At 42.1% G+C, this 27,106-nt stretch overlaps 1 protein-coding gene and 1 non-coding gene across 15 annotated transcripts in view; both read left to right on the top strand.

The window, feature by feature from the left end:
* The window catches only part of DOK6 (docking protein 6), a 364,846-nt gene that overhangs the window by 281,809 nt on the left and 55,931 nt on the right, over positions 1-27,106 (top strand). For 13 of the 14 annotated variants that reach the window (XR_014074854.1, XM_081562684.1, XM_081562696.1 and 10 more), the window contains exons 6-7: positions 1,455-1,593; positions 11,423-11,540. Coding sequence is in view for 13 of the 14 variants with exons in the window: in XM_081562684.1 (XP_081418810.1) it covers positions 1,455-1,593; positions 11,423-11,540 (257 nt within the window). In the remaining variant the exon portion in view is untranslated. Of the gene's footprint in view, positions 1-1,454; positions 1,594-11,422; positions 11,541-11,913; positions 13,481-27,106 lie in introns of those variants that run through there. The other variant, XM_081562694.1, reaches the window with a different exon arrangement.
* TRNAE-UUC (transfer RNA glutamic acid (anticodon UUC)) lies at positions 11,154-11,226 on the top strand. Its single transcript has one exon. It is a non-coding gene; the product is annotated as a tRNA-Glu (tRNA).

Genomic DNA, 27,106 nt, shown 5'->3' with positions numbered 1-27,106 from the left:
TTGCCATTTCCTCCTCCAGGGGAATCTTCCTGACCCAGGGATCAAACTCATGTCTCTTAAGTCTCCTGCATTGGCAAGTGGGTTCTTTACCACTAGCACCACCTAGGAAACCCCGTTTTAAAAAGTAATCATAGTTAAATAATTGAAAAGGAATTTGTATTCTGATTTTTTCCTCTTGAATTTACATTGTAAGAATTTTAGGGAGTTCCCTGGTGGCCAGATGGTTAGGATTCTGTGCTTTCACTGCTGTGGTCCAGGTTGAATCTCTGGTTAGGCATGGCTGAAAGAAGAAAAAGAGTTTCAACATTATTATGTGCTTTCATAAATGACATGATAATAGCTTTGTAATAGCCCATCAGATAAAAATATTATATTTAAACCAACAGATTCTCTCTGGTGGATATTGAGATTAGTTTCATATTTTCTCTATGATGAAAATAATAATAACCAACATTTTTGAGCACTTAGTACATGCTGGTGCTAGTGCTGCTGCTAAGTCGCTTCAGTCGTGTCCAACTCTGTGCGACCCCATAGACGACAGCCCACCAGGCTCCCCCGTACCTGGGATTCTCCAGGCAAGAACACTGGAGTGGGTTGCCATTTCCTTCTCCAATGCGTGAAAGTGAAAGTGAAGTCACTCAGTCGTGTCTGACTCTTCCTGACCCCATGGACTGCAGCCTACCAGGCTCCTCTGTCCATGGGATTTTCCAGGCAAGAGTACTGGAGTGGGATGCCACTGCCTTCTCCATAGTACATGCTAAATGACACTAAAAATACTGTATCATCTCTTAACTGTCATAATGATGTTATGACATGTGTATTATAATTTTTTCCTGCTGGAGATGTTGAAAGGAGGGTTAGCTTGCTCAAGGTCACACTGCTGGTAAGTGGCCAAGCCAAGGTTCAAACAAATATTCTTACATCCATGTTGAGTCTCCTCTCTGCCATGTTGCCTCTTAGTGTATACTGAGATTTACGTAAGGATTCTTCAATTTGAATAAAAGCTTCAACCTATGTATGCAAATCCTTAAAGTTTTCTCCTCGGTTCCTGCTGCAATGAGTATAAAATTCTTAACATTTCAAGAGCTATCAAGTCATAGGAGATAGTGCTATGATATCAATGTGAAGGTTCTTAAAACAACAATTCGTTTTTATTCTTTAAATATTGGTAAGACATGCACTGTCATAACTGAAGTTGCTTTTACACTGCTGTGAACACTTCATCTTTGAAATTCCAAATGTGCATGGATATTCACCCTTAGTTTCATTCTCGTGCACCATTTATAGACGCATTGGTTGGTTAGTTGGCTGGTTGGTTGGTTGGTTTGGTTCAGGATGAATCTGCTTCACTCATGCCTGTGTGGGTCAAGGTGGAGGGGATCATAGGGCAAGGAAAACTGTTACGCACTTGAGCACATGAAGACCCATCTCTTTCCCTGTCTCTGTTCTCACAGAATGTGTGACACAGGAGAAGGACTGTTCACTTTTCAAACAAGGGAAGGAGAAATGATCTATCAGAAGGTCCATTCTGCGACACTGGCCATAGCTGAGCAGCATGAGAGATTAATGCTAGAAATGGAGCAGAAGGCCCGGGTAAGGCCCCTTCCTTGGTAACCTAACAGCTTGAAATGAATGTCACTGAGCTCCAATGCGCATCGTGTATATGTGGGTCCATTCAGCACAGCGCCCCAGTATCCACCCCCACCCCCGACCCTGAGAGCCTGTCCCAATTACCAAACCTCATCTCTCGAATATTCTATTCAGCTTATGACAAAAGAAGCTGTTTGTGGCCTCTGCAGGGAGCCATGCACTTTGTGTTTGTACCTATGACCTGTTGCCATGGTTACCCAAGGAGGGATGGAGTGCTCAGAGAGTAAAACAGGGAGCGGTTCCCTCTGCATATCTCCACATGTAGCCAGACAATCAGAGATGCGAATGTGGACCCAAAATAACAGAGAAAATAGGTTTCTACCAGAAAGCATTCCATTTTTCTTTCTGTGTTTGTATTTATTTTAGATTCTCTGAAACTTCTAGCTCTTTCTGTCCATGTTTCAGAGCCAATACTAAAATATTTGCAGAAGGCGCTTATACTATTTACCAGTTGTCTATTATCCTGTCCTGGAACTATGCTGTAGCTTCAAGGTCAAGCTTAAAAATAATTTCATAAAGAAGCTGAAATAGCAAATTTTACAAGTATGTGAAAAAAAGTATAATCTTTCCTACTAACTTCTTTGAAAAGCAAGGAAAAGAATTATTATTGGTCATTGATCATCATAAGAGATCAATATTGTCTTTCTGCAGAATTTATAGGGATGCATTAGAGCCCATCTGTGAGAGGACAAAAGTGGAATTTTGAGAAATAGGTGGGTCACTATCCAGAAAAATACTCATAATTCTATTCCATTAAAAGACTTGGGGGCTTTCTATCTAGTATTATTTTATTTGGACTTTGAAAAATCTGAAATACATAATAACTTGAAATGTAAAATTATCTTTTAAATGTAAGAAGACAAAGTGGTTTAAGAAATGATTTTACATTATTCTTAATACATTTCAAATTTTGTCAATACTACATACACATTTTTGTCTCTCTATCCAAGATATGGTTTAAAGAGCCTTCCTAATATCTAAGGGTGGCAAGTGCAAGTCAGGCTTCCATTTGGCCTTCAGTGGGAAGTGAAAGAGTAGCTAGAACATAAAGAGGATTATTAATACGAGACTATGGGATTAATTGATGAAGCACCTCCAGGAGGTTGGTAGGATTTAGTCTTGAGAAAGATTTGGGTTAAATTTAAATTATTTTAACAGTTATCTAATTAATATGACATTTTTCTAATGGCTTAAATTGGGAGAAAAATGTAACTACCAAATTTTGAATTATTTGAGAAACTTATACAGTCATTATCAGCCCATATTTACAATCTGCTGGTGTTCATTTTGAGCTAAAATGAACAACTGTGATGTCCATTTGCTATTAGTCAACAGGCATAGTTCTTCTTTACTTCTAGTTGTACAATAGGCAAAATGCTCATAAGTAGAGGCTCTTAGACAGTATTTTCATGAAGGGGAGTCCAAGTCCAAGAGCTCGTTCAGGCAACCGTAATTGTCTGTGGTAAGGACAGCGCTCAGTGTGCTGGCTTCCTGTTCTAGTTCTCCCGCTCATGGGCTGTATAATCCTGAGCAGCTCATTTAACCTCTAAATGTCTCATTTTCCTCTGTCTGTAAAATGGGGATACAATCGTTCTACTTATTTGATTGTAATGAGGTGTCTGTGCATTAATACATACAAAGTGCTGAGAACAGACCTGGCACACAGGAGGTACCATGAAACGTTCATTATTATGATGGTGATGTTGAATAATTTTAAGATCTACAATGATGGTAAAGACACGATATTTTTATTCCCAGCTGTAGCTAAGTAATATGTTCGTCCCTTTCAAGTACACCTGACAACCTTGTGCCAAAAGATTTGCAACACCAAATTTAATTCACCTTTGCCATTGATGCAGTTGTATTTTGTCTTATCCTGTGCCACTGAGAAGCCAGTCCAGGGGAGAGGAGGGAGGCTATTGCTGTGATGGGGATGATACAGATGGAAGGTCCACCGACTGAGATCTCAGGCAGTGGAAGCCAGGATTGGGGTACACCGTAGATCTGGAGGCTTGAAGATGGAAGGGGAAGGGGACAGATATTAAAATAGCAGGCTCAGGACTTCTTTGGTCATCCAGTGGCTTAAATCAGGGGAAAAAGTGTGACTACCAACTTTCAAATTATTTGAGAACGCAGGGGAAATTATTAAAGCTACATATTTAAACCAATGGCACCTCTTGAATTTGTTTCTGTTTTATGGAGGTCATAATCTTAGATAAAACACTCCAAGTTCTTCTAATTCTGTTGTCAAAAACAAAGGTGCTCCGCTTTGCATCTGCAGCATTATCAAGGAAAGTTTTCATTGTTTCGGTGATAACAGCCATTCATCAGAACACATCTCAAAGGTGCTTGCGTGGCTCTGCCCACGGAGGGTGAGTGTAGGCTGACTTCATCGTCAATAAGACCTCAAAGGCCCTGAAATAATTTAATTTTGGATTTCAATGGATTTGTTACACACATACACACTCAATACTACACACACAAACACAAATAATATAAAAGAAACTTCTTGTTTTAATTTGCTTTGTATGTTCTTAAGCTTTACAAGTGCTATGAAATGTCCACAGGGACGTGATGAGAAGACATAAATGGAATTTTTAAAACACAGGTTTTCCCTTATAGTTTATCAAAAAGAAGTGAAGGAAGAGGGGATTGCTGTTAGTCATTTCTAACTTCGTAACAATGTAAGTGATTTAAAAGCAAAGAACCCCCCATAACAAAAGTTACAGTTTGTCCTTTAAAAACACAGTGTCTGGAATTCTCCTGTTTTCATTCATTCTTGCTTCCTGGTCACCTGAAAAGCTCCATGCACAATTTAAGGACAAGCAGCATCGATGTTGTTGAAATACGAGCAAGATAGCAAACCACGTATAATGCCTAAAAAACACCACTGGCAGGACTTAAAGGTGCTGCTGTCCAGAACGACCACTCTGTGTTCTTCCTGAGCTCCAGTGGATGGAGAAAAACAATAAAAGTCTCATACAGAATGTCCTTCCTAGAAAACAAATCGTTTTCTTTCTCTAAGATCTGTCATTTTACTTGCTCTTGTTACCAGAAATAAAAGTGAGTTAAAGTCACACATTTAACCAACTAGAAAGTTTTACTGTTCCCCAAACAGTAAGCCTTTTGAACAGTAAGCAATTAAAAACAAATGATCTTATTTCCCTTTTATAATGTAAGATGAAAAGAATTTCTGGTGAGGAGGCAGCACTGTCTGCCTCTCCAGCCACCCCATTGGCACGTAGTAGGTCTGATGCCGCCTGCGTCAGAGGAGGGGAGAGCAAAGCTGGCATCATGTACAACTGACTTAGACTGTGACTCGAAGTTAGTGCCTTTGCCCTTCCAGATTCACACGTGATCACAGATCTTACCCAAGTATTGACTGCTACCAGCCTAGGAAATAGTTCTTGTCTAAGTAGCTGTATGACCAAGGCAATGCTATTCCATGGCATGAATTCCACAATGGGTATGTTTTTCACAGTTTAATGTCTCTCAAGTCAGATGAGAGTTAACGGTTTAATTAGCAGCACTGTTCTTTCCTTGTGCTGCATAGAATCATGTGTCTTTCTGATGACGGCATCCTAGAGTGTATAAACTACCATAACACTTGTCATAAGTATTCTGAAGACTCTAAACTGTTACTCCCATCTGTCACTAAATTATATCTTTCAAGTCCCTGTCTAACAAGGCAAGGAGTTCCATGTGCCCATTTATAAATTTTGAAGAAATAAGAAAGCTTCCAGAATGGGACCTATCCTGGGCAGTCTGGCTTTCTTTTGAGTGACAGCATTCTTCATACCTGCATTTTACGTAAATCTTTATCAGCTATGGGGGAAAAAAAAACTAGTTCTCCCATACTGAAAAGGTGAAGAATTTGGAAGCAAAATAATCTGATGAGCTATAGACAGGAAAATGTTAACATTTTTTGCAATCTCCTTTCTAGGTTTAGTCATAGAAGGTTATGAAATTCTATAAGTTGTTTAACTGTGTGATTTATGATGGCAAATGGTATGTTATAACCAAAATATAGGAATATCTGCTTGTGAATTCTTTCTTCAAAGTTCTATTCTTGACTCTCTTGCTCAGTATTATCAATTATTAACTAGCAGACAAGAGCCTTCATTATTACTGACAATGACCGGTTCCCTGCTGGGAAATGCTGTTTGCATTTTTGTGAAATTTTCTTTTAGTGATTAGCCGACACTGATTAAACTAACACAAGCTCAGTTAGAACAAATTATTATAGTTGATAACTAATGTGGGCCTGTGTTCCTGATGTTTCAGAACACTAAAGGAAAATTAGTTTCTAAACAAAAACAAAAACAAAGAAAATACTAATTTCTATCTGCAATAAAGACACAAATGAGATGGAAATGACAGGAAGGCAGTATGTAATTTTTCTAATACATCGTGCTGAGACATAGCATGATGGTCAAGATTTTATTTAGATTGTGTGTGGTTTTTTTTCTTTAGAAGTTGATGTGACTCTAGATGTCACTTCAAAAAATGTATTATATATCATATATACGTATATAACATATGCTGCTGCTACTGCTGCTGCTAAGTCGCTTCAGTTGTGTCCAACTCTGTGCGACCCCATAGATGGCAGACCACCAGGCTCTGCCATCCTTGGGATTCTCCAGGCAAGAATACTGGAGTGGGTTGCTATTTCCTTCTCTAGTGCATGAAAGGGAAAAGTGAAAGTGAAGTCGCTCAGTCGTGTCCGACTCTTAGCGACCCCATGGACTGTAGCCTACCAGGCTCCTCCGTCCATGGGATTTTCCAGGCAAGAGTACTGGAGTGGGGTGCCATTGCCTTCTCCAATATAACATATAATCAACTTGATTACAATTGATAAGGTATAAGGAAAATTAATTTCTAACATTAAAAAGTTCAACTGTGTTTAAAAGACACAATTTTTTTTTCTTTTATTTATATTGCTAGAATAGAACAATTGTAGAGAAATCTACAAAAATCATTCTTTTTCCATTTCTTTGAACTATAGTAGTCTTACTTATTCAGAGGCATACAATCTGCTCTTGGCAATTACAGGAGTGTTGTTGTTTTGTCACTGAGCCGTGTCCAACTTTTTGCAACCCCGGGGACTGTAGCCCACCAGGCTCCTCTGTCTATGGGATTCTCCAGGCAAGAATACTGGAGTGGGTTGCCATTTCCTTCTCCAGATCTTCGCAACCCAGGGATCAAACCCAAGTCTCCTGCTTGACAGGCAGATTCTTTACCACTGAGCCACCAGGAAAGCCCCAATTACAAGAGTAATTTCCTTATGAGAGAAAAAAAAAAAAACAAATTTCAAAAGTCAGTCAAAAATGACTGAGCATACAAACATATATGACATATATGCATACAACCCAAAGAATCAGACCGACTCCTCTTTGAGACAATGCTGTAAAATGGGTGTGGGGAGTAGGCCAGTAGGGGTAAACTAAAATCCAAGAAATTGATGTAAGAATTGCATGAGAAGATCATCAAGGCTACATTCAAAGAATGTGAGCATAGTTGTCAATCCCTTGATGCATACACACTATGTGGAAGCTGCACAGCATGGTGGGTAACCAGGGAGACTCTAGGGAAAGACCAGCAGAGCTGTGTGACCTCCTGCAAGTCACTTACCTTCTCTGTTCCTTGCCTATCTCTCCTTAAAAGAAGGAAGACGAAGCAATAATATCCACTTCAGAGGATTGACTACCACCTGGTCTTTAGTAAAAGCTCAGTAATTATGAGGTAATTCATAACATGGCAAAAGAAAAACCTTTCATTTTAAATGGATAAAATTTTATAACCACCACTAAAGTTCATCCCAGAATTCACTATATGCATACACTGGAAACTAATTACATACACGTATTACAGCCTCTATATACCACAGAATCAAATGACAGCAAAACTTTTATTTAAAACACCTATGAAATTTAATGTTTAATTAATGTTTTAACTTAATGTATTCATCATATTCCGTAGATTCAAAGGAAGCTCTGTAAATGTATCTGCTTACAGATGATAGATAGATAAACAATATATATTCTTAGAAGCATTACTGGGACTTCCCGTTGGGCCTGTGATTAAGGCTGTGAGCTCCTACCGCAGGCGCGCGGATCCCATCCCTGGTTGGGGAACTAAGATCTCATGTGCTGCATGGCATGGCCTAAAAATAAACAGATAAAATAAAACAACAACAACAAAATGCCATCAAAAACAGGAGGCAGAAGATGCAAGCTGAAAACATTAAAAAAAAAACAAAAACTTAGTAGCGGTTAGAGTGGCATTCAAAGTATTTATGTAGATGTTTGTAATTATTTCTGATTTTATTCCGAAGTCCAGCTGTTTTTCGCAATCTGTGAAAGTATTTTGGTTACTACGTGGCTCAAAATATGTAATGCTGACATCTATTTTGTTTCAAGTTAATGAAAATACTATCCCACAAAGTCCAATTTTAAACGTCACCTAACAACTTCCAATACACGACTGTATAAACTACATTTTATTTGTGAGTCTGGTACAAATTCAGCAAGGTATCTTCTAGTCAAGTCTGTGAGAAACCAATCATCCATAAACCTTCCAACTTCAGAGGACTGTCTGAACGAATCCTAACAGTGCCAAACTTGGCTGGCGTACGGTCTCCTGGGCTTCAATTTCTGTGCAGCTTTCGAGTTTCATGAGCTCTTTTCCAAAAACAAATAAAACCAAATGTTCTTGAGGTAGTGCGCTGGTGTTGAGCTTTTCCTCATACAGCAGCGTGTTTTTGCCTTACACTGACATGTGTGTCCCACGTCACACGAACACTCTGCCCCACCACCTGGATTTCTGCTGTGCGTCTCATCTACACGGTTTCCCCACCCATTTCCTCTTGTCTCAGACAAACCAGGGACTGGTTGGCATATCTGCCCGTATGAGGCATTTTTTAACCCTCTTCATCATACAGAGAAGCTGTGTCTTTTTGAAGACTGGTTTTCTTGGGGTACATGCCCAGTAGTGGGATTGCTGGGTCATATGGTAGCTTTATTCCTAGTATTTTAAGGATCCTCCAGAGTGGCTATATCAATTTACATCCCTACCAACTGTGCAACTGTGTTCCCTTTATCTCCACATCCTTTCCAGCATTTATTGTTTGTCTTTTTTGATGATGACCATTTTCATGGGTGTGAGGTGATACCTCATTGTAGTTTTGATTTACAGTTCTCAAATAATGAGTGATATTGAGCATCTTTTTTATGTATGCTGGCCATGTGTATGTCTTTGTTGGAGAAATGTCTGTTTAGGTCTTACACCCATTTTTCGATTGGGTTATGTTTTTCTGATAAGCTGCATGTCTATGGACTTACAAATACAGCAGGGGAAGGAGAGGGTGGAATGAGTTTTTTTACTTCTATTGAGCTCTTAGACTTAGATCGGTGGTCTTTACTGAGCTCTTTGGACATGAGTGTGCTTTTCATACTAAAAGCATCATCTTATAAAATATGTACAACAACACTGAAGGCACATTGTGTTAACATGTCTTATCTTTAATTTAGAGATAAGGAAAAATTGAATCTTGAAAAAAAAAAAAAAGTTTACGTACCTTGCCTGAAGTCAAATGGCTAGGCAACTGTGGTGTTGATATCTGATAACAAGTTGCTGACCACAGAGCCAGTGGACTTAGCTCTGAGCCTCCGCCACACAAATCATGGTCTTCTACTTTCAAACATAGGAGAGAGGCGCTCACGTTCCTGCCTCAGTGGAATTGACCCAACTGGTGTAATTCTCATCTTACCTGCCTTTTGAATAGGAAGTTTCCAATCAATTATTTTGCAATGAACTGTGGTAAAGAGGGAAGGACATCATGGGCTCCAAGCCCCAGAGGCATCGCCCACCGGCTGTGGCACCATGAACAAGTCCCATGACTCCCCAGAGCCCCATTTCCCTTGTATGTAAAAGTCAGATGGCACATTTGTTGATAATTTATGTGGATATTAAAGGAGATAACCTATGAAACCAGTTTGCATAGGTCAAGGCACAGAGAGAATGACTCCTAACTGCTCATCTGTAAATGGTAAATTTCTTCTCTCACAATCATATAAATTTGTGTCTCAAGTGCTAATATGATTTTTTAAATTCTAGGCAATAATTAGGGAGAGGCAGCACAAAAGGAAAATTGATTTTTAGCAGTTTTTTTTTTTAATACACATGAATTTTATGTAGGTGAAAGCAAATAAGCATTAAGTTTTATCACAAGGGCTGGCGGGGTCCCAGAACAGTGAAGGGAAATTGCAGAAGGCAGTGGCGTAAGCTGGATAATATTGTTAGTAAAATGGGAAGAGGTGCTGGGAGTGTGTGCATTCACAAAAATCACATCAGTGGTCAGGCCCTTCCTGCTGCTTCTAGGCAGCAAAGATTCTCTCAAAACACAAAGCTGTGTTGTCACATGTTGTCATTAGTGCGGGAGGAAGCTCGCTTTCCCAGGAGAGATCAGCGTATAAACAGGATAAAAAGCAGTGGACTCAGAAGTCAGGAGGACTGTTTTCTGTTGGGGCTTCTGCAACCAGGATTTTACCTCGAGCAAATCCCTGAATTTTCCTGGACTTGGATTTTCCATCTGCAAGATGAAAATGGTTGGATTTTCTAGGAGTCAAACCTCGATTTAATGGCTTGTTAACACAGTGAGCTGGAGCTTCCTCAGCCCATGGCAGCCTCAGGGCAGTGAGACTCACCTGGTGACTCAGACCAAGGGAAGCAAGAAGAAACTGCCTTCTGGGTCTTAAAGGGTGCGCCCGAAACAGACAGTATCACAGTACCAGACCTTATCAGTCAGAGCAGTCACCAGCCAGCCCGTGTGTGAAAGGTTGGAACCTAGAGGCCCTGTTTCTGAACGCAGGCTTGCCAATAATTTGCAGTGGTCTTCAGCCCTCCACTGCCCTTCTGTAACCCAGACATCTTGGCTTCTCCCTAACAGCCCCAGGTGGCGCTAGTGTTAAAGAACCCGCCTGTCAATGCAGGAGACTTAAGAGACAGGGGTTCAGTCTCTGGGTCAGGAAGATCCCCTGGAGAAGCGCATAGCAACCCACTCCAGTATTCTTGCCCGGAGAATCCCATGGACGGAGGAGCCTGGCGGGTCACAGTCCATGGGATTGCAGAGTCGGATACGACTGAAGCACTTGAAGTTGAAAGTGTTAGTCGCTCAGCTGTGTCCGACTCTTTGGGACCCCATGGACTGTAGCCCGCCAGGCTCTCCCTCCATGGGATTTTCCAGGCAAGAGTACTGGAGTGGGTTGCCATTGCCTTCTCCAGGAGGCTGACTGCTGGCTCCATAATGTAATGCTCCATGAACTTTCTCATAGTTTTAAGGTTTAGCCAGTTTTTCCTGACCAGCTGTAAGCTCCTTGAATTCACCTTGGAATCGGACTTTCATCTTTTCATTCCCTTCTTAATGAGATTAATTGTTTACAAGTGTTCATTTCATATTTTTTAAGTCGCAATTTTCCTTACTTAAAAATGATGATCTTGGGACTTCCCTGGTGGTCCAATGGTTAGGACTCAGCGCTTTCACTGCTGTGGCCCCAGGTTCAATTCCTGGTCGGGGAACTAAGATCCTTCAAGCTGCCCAGCGCAGCCCCTCCCCCCGCCCCCCCCCAAAATGATATCTTGAAACAGCATGTTCTGCAGGAACCTGTAACAGAGTCTATTATGTGACACTCATATTTAACCCTGAACTTTTCAAGAGCCGATTTCAGTTGAATATTTTAAGTAAAGACTGAGACACAGTTTGTTTTTCTTTTAGCTTCAGACAAGCTTGACGGAACCCATGACGTTATCCAAATCGATCTCTCTTCCTCGCAGCGCCTACTGGCACCACATCACCCGGCAGAGTAGCGTTGGAGAAATCTACAGTTTGCAAGGCAAGTAGCGCCGTGAAACACCCCGCCTGGGCTTGCTGGGGGTGAAACCAGGAGCCACGCAGTCTTCTTTGTATTTGCCCTGCTTGCTTCTCCTGCATTTCCATTTATCTGCTGTCCCCAGCCACAGTGGGAGCTCTGAGACTTACCGTGGCTTTTCTAAAGTTATTACTTCATAGACTCACGGTAAAAACTATCCCAAAGCTAACCAAGGGCCGAGGAGCCCCTTTGGTGGAGGAATTGGACTGAAAAAATGATACAAAACATTGTCAGAAGCTAAAAGTAGCTAATACCGGGGTCTGTTTCCTGCTGTGTCTTACAAAGGGTTTCCTTCTTAGCATCTTTTTGCCGTTAAGAGGGTTGACTGTCTGTTCAGGAGGCTGACTGCTGCTGCTGCTGCTGCTAAGTCGCTTCAGTCGTGTCCGACTCTGTGCCTGTGCGACCCCATAGACGGCAGCCCACCAGGCTCCCCCGTTCCTGGGATTCTCCAGGCACGAACACTGGAGTGAGTTGCCATTTCCTTCTCCAACGCATAAAAGTGAAAAGTGAAAGTGAAGTCGTTTAGTCGTGTCCAACTCTTCGTGACCTCATGGACTGTAGCCTACCAGGCTCCTCCGTCCATGGGATTTTCAGGCAAGAGTACTGGAGTGGGGTGCCATTGCCTTCTCCAGGAGGCTGACTGCTGGCTCCGTAATGTAATGCTCCATGAACTTTCTCATAGTTTTAAGGTTTAGCCGAAGCTTTGACCTCGAAACCATTTGGGAGGGAGCAGGGCAGAAGGAGAGGAGTATAAGTCTGTTGCTTCTGTATTTTTCCTAATGGTAAATGGTTGACTGACTGGATACATGTGACTTAGCAGATCAATCAGATTAACAGTGGCAGGTATTTGATCAATAACGGCAGAACTCAGCTTCCATGGTTTTCTTCCTGTTTCTTCTCTTCTGTCCTTAATGAATAAACTCATCCTTCAAATAAAATATTCAGCTGCAAGAAACTAATAACCAACCAAGACAGGAGGAAGCAGGAACTAGGAAAAATAAGGCTTAAAAAAAACACAACTGAAAACTCTCCTCAGACAAACCTTTTTTGAGCACAATAGGCTTGAATGTAGGAGGTACCCAATAAATATCAGGTGAAGGAATGACCGTTATAACCTTCAACGTAATTAGGCACTCAGAATATTCTTTTTATGCATTAACTTTTGCTCATATTAACAACACTAAATGTTTTGAGAGGAAAAAAAAATGGTAACAAGCAACCTGAAATAGTGTTATTTTTTAAGCAATATTTGCTTGCCAGAGTTTCAAACCTAGAATAATGAGATTCAATGAGTGGGGATGAATGATTAAAGATACATTCTGCAGGAAAAAGCAGTCAGAACAATTTTAGTCACTTATGGAAGATAATTGCATTTGATATTTTAAATGAACTGTCTTACCACCAACTTGACTACTGTATTTAACAGGTCGTGATTATTTTTTGTATTATTTATTTCTATGAGAAGATCTTTAATAGGATAAGGATTAGAGGACTGGGAAAGGGAGGGGAAACTGCTTGACAGTTCATGAATCAGAGAAGACGTGCTTCTCATTCCGTTGGTTCCTTCCAGAAATGCCAGCACTACACACTTAAACTGCCAGAGTCGTGATCTTGTAAAATTCATCTTGCTTGTTCCTGTGGTTAGAAATAATTAGAAAATATGCTTTTAATATAAGGTTATTTTTATTTAAATGTAATCATATATCTGTAAATATTCAATAGAAGAAAGCTAAAAATATGGAATATTCAAAGAATAAAATAAAAACAAATTTCTAAGCAAAAAGGTGAGATAGTACTACAAATAAATTGGAAATGGGTTGGAACAACTCTACTGATAACTTTGGGTTCTAACAAGGTTTTGGTCTATAGTTCCAGCAAATAAAAGACTGTGGTTTTCATGGTGACATGGAAAATTTTTCTCTGAAGGTAGCATTAAGATTTAGATGGATAACTTCTGAAATAATGTCATAAGTGCCCAACAGAAAATACCAGAAGGCAGTGAAATTGCTGAAAACATTGCAATGAGACTGGTTGGAGGACAGCAGTGATTTACACAGTAAAACAGAATCAATAAGTGATTAGATACTCTATGATTTATCTCACAAATATTTCCAGTTAAGGGGTTCAAATGCCTTATTAGTTATGATCTATTTATTTAGATGATTGTGTTGGGGAGGGAAAATGTACCTTCTACCCTTCGGGGTTCTTTGGCTGGTCTAATAATTAACTTGATGTGAAATTAACAGGAGAAAAATAAATGTAATGGTATACATTAGGGATTCCCATGAGACCCAAAGTCAGGAATGGTGGCTGAGGCTTATAAGGTGTTCTGAGCTAAGGGAAGGGGTGGGGCCTGGGGCTTCCAAGGGCGAAGGTGGGTGGCAGGACACAGGAGGATAAGAAGAACAGGTGTTTGGTAATTAGATATTTGCCCTGCCACACAGATCAGTTCTTCTGATAAAAGTTATCTCTGGTAACAGCTCCATGTCTGAGTCAGGCGCTCAGTCTGGATTCTTTTAGGCAATTAAGAGGGAGGTTAAAAACTCTTCCTGAGTCTTCTGGGCCTTGATTGTCTTTGGCTCAAAATAATCCACTTGCCAAAGTGGCATGTTTTGGGGGGGCTCCTTCTGAACCCCTTCAATCTCAATGTCACATTCTTCTCTGGTTGTTGTTTGTAGCTAACAAAAAATGTATGCATTGATGAAGGTAATTACTGTAAATCAGATAACTGTAGAATGTATTCAATGCAGAGTACATTTCACTCTGCTGGGCATTTATTTTTGCATTGCATACCTCTTGCCTGCGTGCTCAGTTGTGTCCAACTCTGCAACACCATGGACTGTAACCCACCTGGCTTCTCTGTCCATGGAGTTTTCCAGGCAAAAATATTGTGGAGTGAGTTGCCATTTCCTCCTCCAGTGGATCTTCCTGACCCAGGTATCGAACCCAAGTCTCTTGCATATCCTATATTGGCAGGTGGATTCTTTACTGCTGCTCCAGCTGGGAAGCCCAAGTAAAAGTGAAAAAGTCACTCAGTTGTGTCTGACTCTTTGCAACCTCATATACTATACAGCCCATGGAATTCTCCAGGCCAGAATACTGGAGTGCTGGAGTAGGTTGTCATGCCCTTCTCCAGGAGATCTTCCCAACCCAGAGATCGAACCCAGGTCTCCCACATTGCAGATGGATTCTTTACTAGCTGAGCCACCAGGGAAGCCCAAGAATACTGGAGTGGGTAGCCTATCCCTTCTCCAGTGGATCTTCCCAACCCAGGAATCGAACCAGGGTCTCCAGCATTGCAGGCAGTTTCTTTACCAGCTAAAGAGATGTTTTAAAAGAGAAGGAAAATAGAAACAATCTCATCACCCCTTCATCCCACTAAACTACATATAAAAGTGGTTTTTTGCATCTCACCCCTCACTTGTGCTCCTTAAAGTGGTACCACCTCTTTACAAGGACGGGAACATAGCCAAGAGGCTGTCATCACTTATGGTCCAGAGTCAGAGGAAAACTCTGGCACTGGTGGGTGAGACATCATCAAGTAAACTGCAGGAAGCATCGAGGAATAAAAATATCATTAGACTCTTTTCACCATTATTGTTAGCATTCTCACTGTGAAGCTGAGGTCAAGATGAATTAAATTCATCAGGCTTTCATTCAGAAGGTAACGGGGGAAAAGTTAATATGCTTAAAGTTTAATAGATGGGAATTCATTAGTAAGCAGCACATGTACTATGCTATGCTATGCTATGCTAAGTCGCTTCAGTCGTGTCCGACTCTGTGCGACCCCATGGGGAAAAAAAAATCCTGGTGTGAAAACAAATCCATTCTCTATAGGACTTACCTATAATTTCGGCTGCCTGTCACCCTCAAAACTACACTCTCTTTGGTTTTGCTGTACTCATTTCTGTCATCTACTTTATAACCGGAGAGGCAAGATAGACTTAAAAGACTGACATATCAATACTGACATCCTGTGTTTACACTAATGTCTGGAAAAGAGGTGCAATGTAATCTTCCAGATCTCCCACGGAGCGCTCAGAAAGAGTGGGCTCTTATGGCTTTCCTGTTGGACGCTAGCTCTCTGGAGTCAAAAAAAAAAAAAAAAATTTACAAACAGAATAATTCACCTTTAAGTAGCTAAATCCAAAGCTGCTGCTATTGAAAATCTCTGCCCCTAAACAGCTGTGATGGGTTCTGACTCCCCTTCCTGTGGAGGGTGTTAATAAAGACTTTTCTTGATTTTTAGTGGGCAGTCAGGATGATTGATTCTTATTAGAAGGTAGTTTTCCTATGTCTCTAACTTCTGCATTTATGAAAAACATTTATGTCACAACACTTTCTCGTGATGCTCTTTCTAGTCTCAGGGAACTCTTGTTTCAAAAGTGAAGGCTTAAAACACACCATTTGTTTCACTTGTATCAGAACTGTGATTCTAGTTCTAAGGCCTTCAGCAGAAAATGTGTTGGGAAGATGAGAACACTCAGAAGAGCAAAAAGAAAGGGAGGGAGGAAAAGAAAAAAATAGTCCATAATGTAAGCCAGCACAGGTTCAGCTGCTCACCGCTCAACAGCCAGTAAATCGAGGAGCAGAATTCGGCAGAGAAGAAAGAACTTCATTCAGAAAAGCTGGTGATCTGGGAAGATGGTGGCCTTGTGTCTGGAGACCAACTCCCAAGATTCTGCTCAGCCATGACAGCTTTTAAAGGGAAAAGACAGGGAACGATCTCAGTTAATCATTGGGACAGGAGGTCAGATTATTCATCATTTTCTCTTGCATGCAGGCCTTCTGACTTCTCCCCATCGTCCTTGGGATGCTATCTTGCCGGCAGAGTTGGCCTGCAGATTTGCAAAGGAGAAGAAGCTAAGGGTAGAGACCTAGCTTCTTTAACTACTTAATTATTCCTTCTAATCTAGGAAAGGAATCAACAGGTTAGGTTAAGCATATACTTGTGTACATGTGCTCAGTCGTGTCCTACTCTTTGAGACCCCATGGACTCTAGCCCAGGAGGCTCTTCTGTCCATGGAATTTTCCAGGCAAGAATTCTAGAGTGGGTTGCCAATTCCTTCTCCAGGGGATCTTCCTAACCCAGGGATCAAACCCTAGTCTCCTGTATTAGCAGGCGGATTCTTTACCACTGCGCCACCTGGGAAGCCTAAGGTGTATATTTAGGAAAGCAGAAATCAGGAGCCACGTTAAATGTTGCCTAATGATCTAGTCTTTATGATTAAGGTCTAAGGAAACCAGGGATGAACAAACAAAAGGGACAAGGAAGCTGCTTCCAGTAAGGGGGTCAGAGTTTTCCTTACTCAATTACTTTACAATATTGTGATGGTTTTGCCATACATCAACATGACTTTTAATCACTATTCTACTTATGTACACGACGGATTATGGAACAGTCAGTTGCTTCAGTCATGTCCAACTCTTTGCGATCCTATGGACTGTACCCCACCAGGCTATTCCATCTGTGGTATTCTCCAGACAAAAAATACTGGAGTGGGTTGCCATTCCTTTCTCCAAGGGATTTTCCTGACCCAAGGTTTGAATCCAGGTCTCCTGCATTGCAGGCAGTTTCTTTACCATCCGAGCCACCAGAGACACCCAGAGAATGTCAAATGGTTTGGGGCTTTCATCACTCAGAGCTCTGGAGCACAGAGCTTTGGGGAAAGTCTGAAGCCTTTAGGTCAATGGTGAAATGCTGCATTTAACAAAAAAGCAGCAGCATTTAACATAGAATGCAGCATTTAACAAAGAAACTTGCCATAAGTACAAATTTAAAGTAGATTCTGGGAGGAATCAAGTTTGCATCAGACATGAAACTGATGTCATCTTTACTTACACCTCTTATTAAAAGTGTTCCCATTTTAAACTTAGTAGTAGTGTTAGTCGCTGGGTCATATCCGATTCTTTGCGGCCCCACAGACTGCAGCCTGCCAGGGTCCTCTGTCCATGGGATTCTCCAGGTAAGAATACCAAAGCGGGTTGCCATGGAAGATGCATTTGAAAAGCTATCGGGAGGGGTGGCGTCCCTACCACTCTCCAAGGACAGTTCTCAGCCTGTGTCTCAAGGAGCAGCGTCCAGCCCCACCGGCCTGGCGGCCCTTGTCCTGCACAGTCAGTTGTCTGCATGCACAGTTGGCATGTCTGCTGCTTGCTTCAGGCCCGTCATTTTCACTGGACACCGATGCTCGCGGCTGCTGGTCCTCACTTAGGTGGCCCAGGAGGCGTCGTGAGATGCTGAGGCTCCTGCACCTGGTTGGTAGCCAGGTTTCCGTCTCCACCTGCCGCTCCCCTCCGGGGTGAGTTCTCCCGCCCGCCACAGTGATGGAAAGGGGCTTCGAGAATGTGAGCCGGAAATGAGCCGCGTGCGCCTGCTTAGGGACTCGGTGTTACCTTTCAACGTTCCCTGATACATTTAATGACTCATTTTTGCACCAGTTTTTATGGGATAGGCTGGGACTCATTTTTGAACAGCCTGAACAGCTTTGCTCTTTGAATTAAGGACCACTGGAAGTGCCATTTGTAAAGGCGATAACTTTGGAGTTCTGCTTTCATTAACACTGATTAATACTCACGTGCCAGTTCTGAACGGCCTCGCTGCCGCCCGCCCTCCGTCTATAATTAGCTCCAGACCCCCATCGTCAGCACAGCAGCGCACCTGGTTACACGGAAGGCAGTTGATGTTCGCCGAAAGGGCATCCGCGGCGCCAATTTCTCCGAAGGACAGGATGCAAACAGGCAATTAGAATTAGAGATAACCTTTGGAAGACAGTAAATAGAGTTCTGGCGGAGACGAGGGAGGTAAATCAAAGGACTGACTTACTCTTAGTCTGCTCTGACCCTCTGTCCTCCTTTACTGCCCATTCAATTTTGAGTTCGCGTGGTTTTTAAATTGCTTCCATCGAGGTCTTCTGTTTAAATTTTCATGATACGATGTTTTCCAAATTGCAAAGTTAATGAAAGCCTCCCGCAGCAAATAAAACACACAGACATCTGCATCAGTGGTAGGAAGGAACTTGCAAGAGCCACGTTCCGTCTTCCCAGAATGTGATCTGCACATTGTCGAGTGAGTCAGCCTGGCTGGGTACATGGCAGCCAAATACATCATACGTCTTCCCTAGGGCCGAGCCTGCCTTTGAAGATTCTACCACAACCGTTAAAAACAAGAACCAGTTTTTAGAATCATCACTTTTCATCTATGTGAATATTTATGTTGGGCTTCCCTGATGGCTCAGCGGTCAAGAATCTGCTTGCCAATGCAAGAAATGTGGGTTTGGTGCCCAAGTCAGCAAGATTCCTCTGGAGGAGGAAACAGCAACCCACTCAGTATTCTTGACTGGAGAATCCCATGGACGGAGGAGCCTGGGGGGCTATAGTCCATGGGGTCCCAGAAGAGTGGGACACGACTGAGCGCTGCACAACAGCACGTGAGAACTTATGACACATCCTTACCCTACCAAGGGTAAGTCAAGGGAAGCGCCTCCCTGGGTATCTGCACCCCCAAAATAGACATCATAAAAATGCTCCAGATATTCTCAGAGTGAAATGTCCTCACTCCACGCACAGTCCATCACTCGCTCTTCCAGGCTCCCAGATGTTTAGGTATAACTTCATACATGAATGTATTTGTTTACAAACCTGCTTCTTCCACTACGTTGTGAGGTAACAACTTTGATTTCTTTTTTTTTGTATCCCCATGGCTCTGCCAAATGGGGCTCAGTCATGATGAAGAGGCTCTACCTGCAGAAGCTACAATCTTGAGTTTGGGAGTTAAGTTAATTTGAGTTTGAATATTTACCAGAGCTAAGTTGTGTGTCTTTGGGCCATTTACTTAATCTTTCTAAGCATCACTGTCTCCATCTCTAAAACAAGGATAATAGTACCTATTACGGTGCTTAAATGCGATTGTCCACATGAGGTGTAAAGGTTCCCTAGTCATTAACCATTGTCAATATATTGAAGTAAATTAAATTCACGCTAAGAAGTTTCTTTCCCAGACAAAGAGAAGCATGCTATCCTACTCCAGTTTATTCCACTTTTTTACTTTAAAACGTTATTATAGAGTTTCCACTATGCATGAAGAATTCTGTTTTGTTCTAAAGACTTTATAAAAATCTTTCTTTAAATAATAGTACTCCGGGAGTGGGAGGCTTAAGAGGGAGAGGATATATGTACACTTATGGCTGATTCACACCGTCATTAGGCAGAAAGCAACACAACATTGTAAAGCGGTTATCCTCCAACTAAAGATAATTTTTTTAAAGGCGGTAAAATTAAAAATTAAAAAAAAACAGATTTCCAACTTCTGAAATTCCAGAAAAACTAAATCTAACTCTAACCTAACCCTAAGGTTTTGATGCAAGAAGAAAAGGCACAATTTCAGGCTTAAGTCTTCATTCGTTTTTTTCTTTCCCACGTCAGTATAAACCAGCTCTTCTTCCCAAGTTTGCATCACACAGTCCTTGTAGCCTGAGGAAAAAGGGACCCTGTTTTCCAGGCTGGGGAGTTGCAAAACTCCTGAAGGACTTTATTCAGCTCAGTGACGAAGAGGTGAACCCACCCCACCCCGCCTTCCCACCCAAGATCCATTCTTGACAATTCGCCCAACCGGTCTCCTGAGAAACCTTTCTGAGCACTTTGTGCCTCCCGCAGGCACAGCCTCTCCTCGGGTAGACCAGCTTTGCTTGATCCCAGTATTACCAAGTCGGTTTCATCACAGCATACATTCTACTGGCTGGACCACAGGTGAAAGGCACGATTTAGTTAATTAAGTCTAGCACAGTGAAAACAGAATATAACTCAGTGTAGAGTATAACTCAGTGTAAATTATAACAGTCAGCCACTTAATCCTGGTCTGTTAGATATAAAAAGTAGTTACTAAAAGGCGCAGAGCTCCCAGATAGTGTATTAGATTGGGATAATCTAACAAGGGCCTTATTCAAACAGACTGCTTCACTATCTGATTCAAACCTGAAATTGAAACTTCAGTTTCAGGCTTGAATTAAACCTGAAACTTGGTCTGTCTACTTGATTTTTGTCCATCAAGCTTCCACCATGCAATTTTCTAAACATAATAGGTAACACATGTGGTTCTGTATTGATCAAACTTTTATGGAAAAAATATATTCCATTTTATTCTGTAGGGAATAAAATTGGTACATAATATGAACTCAAGGAAAGGTTAACACAACCATGACAGAAGGTCGGCTGTCTCTGTCATGGATTTGTTTGCCTGTGCTCAAACATGTATGATGCACACACATGTCTACACACACACAGGACCACCTGGCTCACTAATGTCCATGTTTACCACTTCTCTTGAAAATGTACCTATTAAGCTGTGTTTCAAAAACTAGAAACTACATAGAAGAATCTTGAGAGGAAAAAAGTTCACTTGTATTTTTCTTCCTGATTCTGTTTTCTGTTCTGTTTTTTAACCTCATCTCTGCCTCTTACCCTTCAACTAAATGTATCCCATCCCTAATTCTAGATTTAATATAAATACTTGTTTTTCATACATCCCCCCTTGTTTTCCTTTGTCTGCCGGAGAATATGACATCTGGAGACTTGATAATGATTGGAGAATAGGGAAAGCTGAGAAACATCAGGAAATTCACATCATTAAAATTATGCGTGCATACTAAGTCACTTCAGTCATGTCCAACTCTGTGCGACCCTAATGACTGTAGCCCACCAGGCTCTGTCCAGGGGATTCTCCAGCAAGAATACTGGAGTGGGTTGCCATGCCCTCCTCCAGGGTTGTTAAAATTAAACTGCAGAGTTAATATAAATTTAAGTGGGAATGTGGCCTTCAGTGAAGTTCTGGCACTTACCCACTGCTCTATAAATAATAGATGCTAATTCAAAGTTTGCTACTTCAAACCACAAACATCCAATATTTTAAAACTTAGAATTGTGGTTGCATAAGTTTTATTTTTGTTGTCGTTCAGTCACTAAGTCATGTCCAACTCTTTGTGACAGCCATGGACTGCAGAGCGCCAGGCTTCCCTGGCGTTCACTATGTCCCAGAATTTGCTCAAACTCATGTCCATTGACTCAGTGATGATGTCCAACCATCTCATCTCTGGCATCCCTTCTCCTTCTGCTCTCAGTCTTTCCCAGCATCAAGATCTTTTCCAATGAGTCAGCTCTTCACATCAGGTGGCAAAGTATTGGAGCTTCAGCATTAGTCCCTCCAATGGATATTCAGGGTTGATTAACTTTAGGAATGACTGGTTTGATCACCTTGCTGTCCAAGGCTCTCAAGAATCTTCTTGAATACCACAGTTCAAAAGCGTAAGTTCTTCGGACTTCAGTATTCTTTATGGTCCAACCCTCACATCCATACATGACTACTGGAAAAATCATCAGTTCAGTTCATTTGCTCAGTCATGCCCAACTCTTTGCACTCCATGGACTGCAGCACACCAGGCTTCCCTGTCCATCACCAACTCCCAGAGCTTGCTCAAACTTATGTCCATCAAGTCAGTGATGCCATCCAACCATCTCATCCTCTGCTGTCCCCTTCTCCTCCTGCCTTCAATCTTTCACAGCATCAGGGTCTTTTGAAATGAGTCAGTTCTTTGCATCAGATGGCCAAAGTATTGGAGTTTCAGCTTCAGCATCAGTCCTTCCAATGAATATTCAGGACTGATTTCCTCTAGGATGCACTGGGTGGATCTCCTTGCAGTCCAAGGGACTCTCAAGAGTCTTCTCCAACACCACAGTTCAAAAGCATCAGTTCTTCGGCGCTCAGCTTTCTTTATAGTCCAACTCTCACATCCATACATGACCACTGGAAAAACCATAACCTTGACTAGATGGACTTTCATTGGCAAAGTAATGTCTCTACTTTTTAATATGTCTAGGTTGGTCATAGCTTTTCTTCCAAGGAGCAAGCGTCTTTTAGTTTCATGGCTGCAGTCACCATCTGAAGTGACTTTGGAGCCCAAAAAAATCAAGTTTCTCACTGTTCCCACTGTTTTCCCATCTATTTGCCATGAAGTGATGGGACCAGATGCCATGATCTTAGTTTTCTGAATGTTGAATTTTAAGGAAACTTTTTCACTCTCCTCTTTCACTTTCACCAAGAGTTTCCTTAGTTCCTCTTTGCTTTCTGCCATAAGGGTGGTGTCATCTGCGTATCTGAGGTTACTGATATTTCTCCCGACAGTCTTGATTCCAGCTTGTGCTTCCTTCAGACAGGCATTTCTCATGATGTACTCTGCATATAAGTTAAATTCAGGGTGACAGTATTCAGCCTTGACGTACTCCTTTCCCTATTTGGAACCAATCTGTTGTTCCATGTCGGTTTCTAACTGTTGCTTCTTAACCTGCATACAGATTTCTCAGGAGTCAGGGAAGGTGGTCTGGTAATCCCATCTCTTTAAGAATTTTCCACAGTTTGTTGTGATCCACACAGTCAAAGCTTTGACATAGTCAATAAAGCAGAAGTAGACATTTTTCTGGAACTCTCTTGCTTTTTCGATGATCCAGCAGATGTTGGCAATTTGATCTCTGGTTCCTCTGCCTTTTCTAAATCCAACTTGAACATCTGGAAGCTCACAGTTCACGTCCTGTTGAAGCCTGGCCTGGAGAATTTTCAGTATTACTTTGTTAGCATGTGAAAGAAAGAAAGAAAGTGAAGTTCGCTCAGTCGTGTCCAACTCTTTGTGACCCCATGGACTGCAGCCCACCAGAATCCTCCATCCATAGAATTTTCTAGGCAAGAGTACTGGAGTGGGTTACCATTTCCTTCTCCAGGGGATCTTCCTGACACAGCATGTGAGAGGAGTGCAATTGTGCGGTAGTTTGAACATTCTTTGGCATGGCCTTTCTTTGGGATTGGAATGAAAACTGACCTTTCCCAGTCCTGTGGCCACTGCTGAGTTTTCCAAATTTGCTGGCATGTTGAGTGCAGCACTTTCACAGCATCATCTTTTAGGATTTGAAATGGCTCAACTGAAATTCCATCACCTCCACTAGCTTTGTTTGTAATGATGCTTCCTAAGGCCCATTTGACTTCACATTCCAGGATGTCTGGCTCTAGGTGAGTGATCACACCATCGTGGCTATCTAAGTCATAAAGATCTTTTTTGTATTATTCTTCTGTATATTCTTGCCACCTCTTAAATCTTCTGCTTCTGTTAGGTCCATGCCATTTCTGTCCTTTATTGTGCCCATCTTTGCATGAAATGTTCCCTTGGTATCTCTAATTTTCTTGAAGAGATCTCTAGTCTTTCCCATTCTATTGTTTTCCTCTATTTCTTTGCATTGATCACTGATGAAGGCTTTCTTATCTCTCCTTGCTGTTCTTTGGACCTCTGCATTCAGATGGGTATATCTTTCCTTTTCTCCTTTGCCTTTTGTTTCTCTTCTTTTTTCAGCTAACTGTGAGGCCTCCTCAGACAGCCATTTTTCCTTTTTTGCATTTCTTTTTCTTGGGGATGGTCTTTGTCCCTGCCTCCTGTACAATGTCATGAACCTCTGTCCATAGTTCTTCAGGCACTCTGTCTATCAGATCTAATCCCTTGAATCTATTTGTCACTTCCACTGTATAATACTAAGGAGTATGATTTAGATCATACCTGAATTGTCTAGTAGTTTTCCCTACTTTCTTCAATTTAAGTCTGAATTTGGCAGTAAGGAGTTCATGATCTGAGCCACAGTTAGCTCCGGGTCTTGTTTTTGCTGACTGTATAGAGCTTCTCCATCTTTGGCTGCAAAGAATATAATCAATCTGATTTCAGTATTGACCATCTGGTGATGTCCATGTGTGGAGTCTTCTCTTGTGTTGTTGGAAGCGGGTGTTTGCTATTGTTGTTCGAAGAGGGTGTTTGCTATGACCAGTGCATTCTCTTGGCAAAACTCTTTTAGCCTCGGCCCTGCTTCATTCTGTACTCCAAGGCCAAATTTGCCTGTTACCAAGTATCTCTTGACTTCCTACTTTTGCATTCCAGTCCCCTATAATGAAAAGGACATCTTTTGGGGGTGTTAGTTCTAGATGGTCTTGTAGGTCTTCATAGAACCATTCAATTTCAGCTTCTTGAGCATTACTGGTTGGGGCATAGACTTGGATACTGTGATATTGAATGGTCTGCCTTGGAAACAAACAAAGATCATTCTGTCATTTTTGAGGTTGCATCCAAGAACTGCATTTCGAAGTCTTTTGTTGACTATGATGGCTACTCCATTTCTTCTAAGGGATTCTTGCCCACAGTAGTAGATATAATGGTCATCTGAGTTAAATTCACCCATTTCAGTCCATTTTACTTCACTGATTTCTAAAATGTCAATGTTCACTCTTGCCATCTTCTGTTTGACCACTTCCAATTTGCCTTGATTCATGGACCTAACATTCCAAGTTCCTATGCAATGTTGTTCTTTATAGCATCGGACTTTACTTCCATCACCAGTCACATCCACAGCTGGGCGTCGTTTTTGCTTTGGCTCCATCCCTTCATTCTTTCTGGAGTTATTTTTCCACTGATCTCCAGTAGCATGTTCGGCACCTACCGACCTGGGAGTTCATCTTTCAGTGTCCTATCTTTTTGCCTTTTCATACTGTTCATGGGGTTCTCAAGGCAAGAATACTGAAGCGGTTTGCCATTCCCTTCTCCAGTGGGTCACATTTTGTCAGAACTCCCCACCAAGACCCGTCCATCTTGGGTCGCCCTACACGGCATGGCTCATAGTTTCATTGAGTTAGACAAGGCTGTGGCCCATGTGATTAGTTTGATTAGTTTTCTGTGATCGTAGTTTTCATTTTCTCTGCCCTCTGACAGGGATAAGGATAAGAGGCTTATGGAGGCTTCCTGATGGGAGAGACTGACTGTGGGGGAAACTGGGTCTTGTTCTGATGGGTGGGGCCATGCTCAGTAAATCTTTAATCAGATTTTCTGTTGATGGGCGAGGCTGTGTTCCTTCCCTGTATTTTGACCTGAGACCAAACTATCCTGGAGGTAGATAATGGCGGCCTCCTTCAAAAGATCCCATACATTCACTACCACACTCAGTGCCCCTGACCCTGCAGCAGGCCACCTCCGACCCATGCATCCACCAGAGACTCCTGGACACTCACGGGCAAGTCTGGATCAGTCTCTTGTGTGGTCACTGCTCCTTTCTCCTGGGTCCTGGTGTGCACTAGGTTCTGCTTGTGCCCTCCAAGAGTCTGTTTCCCAGTCCCTGTGTAAGTTCTGGTGGCTCTATGGTGGGGTTAATGGTGACCTCCTCCAAAAGGGCTTATACCATACCCAGGTCTGCTGCACCCAGAGCCCCTGCCCCTGCAGCAGGCCATGCTGACCCGCACCTCCGCAGGAGACACTCAAACACTCAAAGGCAGGTCTGGCTCAGTCTCAGTGGAGTCTCTTGGTGCACACCGTTTTGTTTGAGCCCTCTGAGTGTCTCTGGTGGGTATGCAGTTTGATTCTAAATGCGATTTCACCCCTCCTACCGTCTTGCTGGGGCTTCTCCTTTACCCTTGGATGTGGAGTGTCTTTTTTTGGTGGGATCCAACCTTCTCCTGTCAGTGGTTTCAGCAGCAAGTTGTAATTTTGGAGTTCTCACAGGAGAAGATGAGCGCATGTCCTTCTACTCTGCCATCTTGTGACTATATGGGCCTTTGTTGGCAAAATAATGTCTCTGTCTACACTGTCTAGGTTCTGACCTGTCTCTTGAGAAACCTGTATGCAGGTCACGAAACAACAGTTAGAACTGGACATGGAACAACAGACTGGTTCCAAATAGAAAAAGGAGTACGTCAAGGCTGTACATTGTCACCCTGCTTATTAAACTTATATGCAGAGTACATCATGAGAAATGATGGGCTGGGAGAAATACAAGCTGAAATCAAGATTGCCGGGAGAAATATCAATAACCTCAGATATGCAGATGACACCACCCTTATGGCAGAAAGTGAAGAAGAACTAAAGAGCCTCTTGATGAAGGTGAAAGAGGAGAGTGAAAAAGTTGGCTTAAAGCTCAACATTCAGAAAACTAAGATCATGGCATCTGGTCCTATCACTACATGGGAAATAGATGGGGAAACAGTGGAAACAGTGTCAGACTTTATTTTTGGGGGCTCCAAAATCACTGCTGATGGTGATTGCAGCCATGAAATTAAAAGATGCTTACTCCTTGGAAGGAAGGTTATGGCCAAACTTGATAGCATGTTTAAAAGCAGAGACATTACTTTGCCAACAAAAGTCCGTCTAGTCAAGGCTATGGTTTTTCCAGTAGTCACGTATGGATGTGAGAGTTTGACGGTGAAGAAAGCTGAGCACCGCAGAATTGATGCTTTAGAACTGTGGTGTTGGAGAAGACTCTTGAGAGTCCCTTGGACTGCAAGGAGATCCGATCAATCCATCCTAAGGGAGATAAGTCCTGAGTGTTCATTGGAAGGACTGATGTTGAAGCTGAAACTCCAATACTTTGGCCACCTCATGCGAAGAGGTGACTCATTGGAAAAGACCCTAATGCTGGGTAGGATTGGGGGCAGGAGGAAAAGGGGACGACAGTGGATGAGATGG

The sequence above is a fragment of the Giraffa tippelskirchi genome, chromosome 14 (assembly GCF_054371585.1).
Source record: "Giraffa tippelskirchi isolate mGirTip1 chromosome 14, T2T-mGirTip1v1.2.pri, whole genome shotgun sequence".
Lineage (NCBI taxonomy): Eukaryota > Metazoa > Chordata > Mammalia > Artiodactyla > Giraffidae > Giraffa > Giraffa tippelskirchi.
Note: the sequence above shows the minus strand (reverse complement) of the source record. Positions and strands in the feature narration are given on the sequence as shown.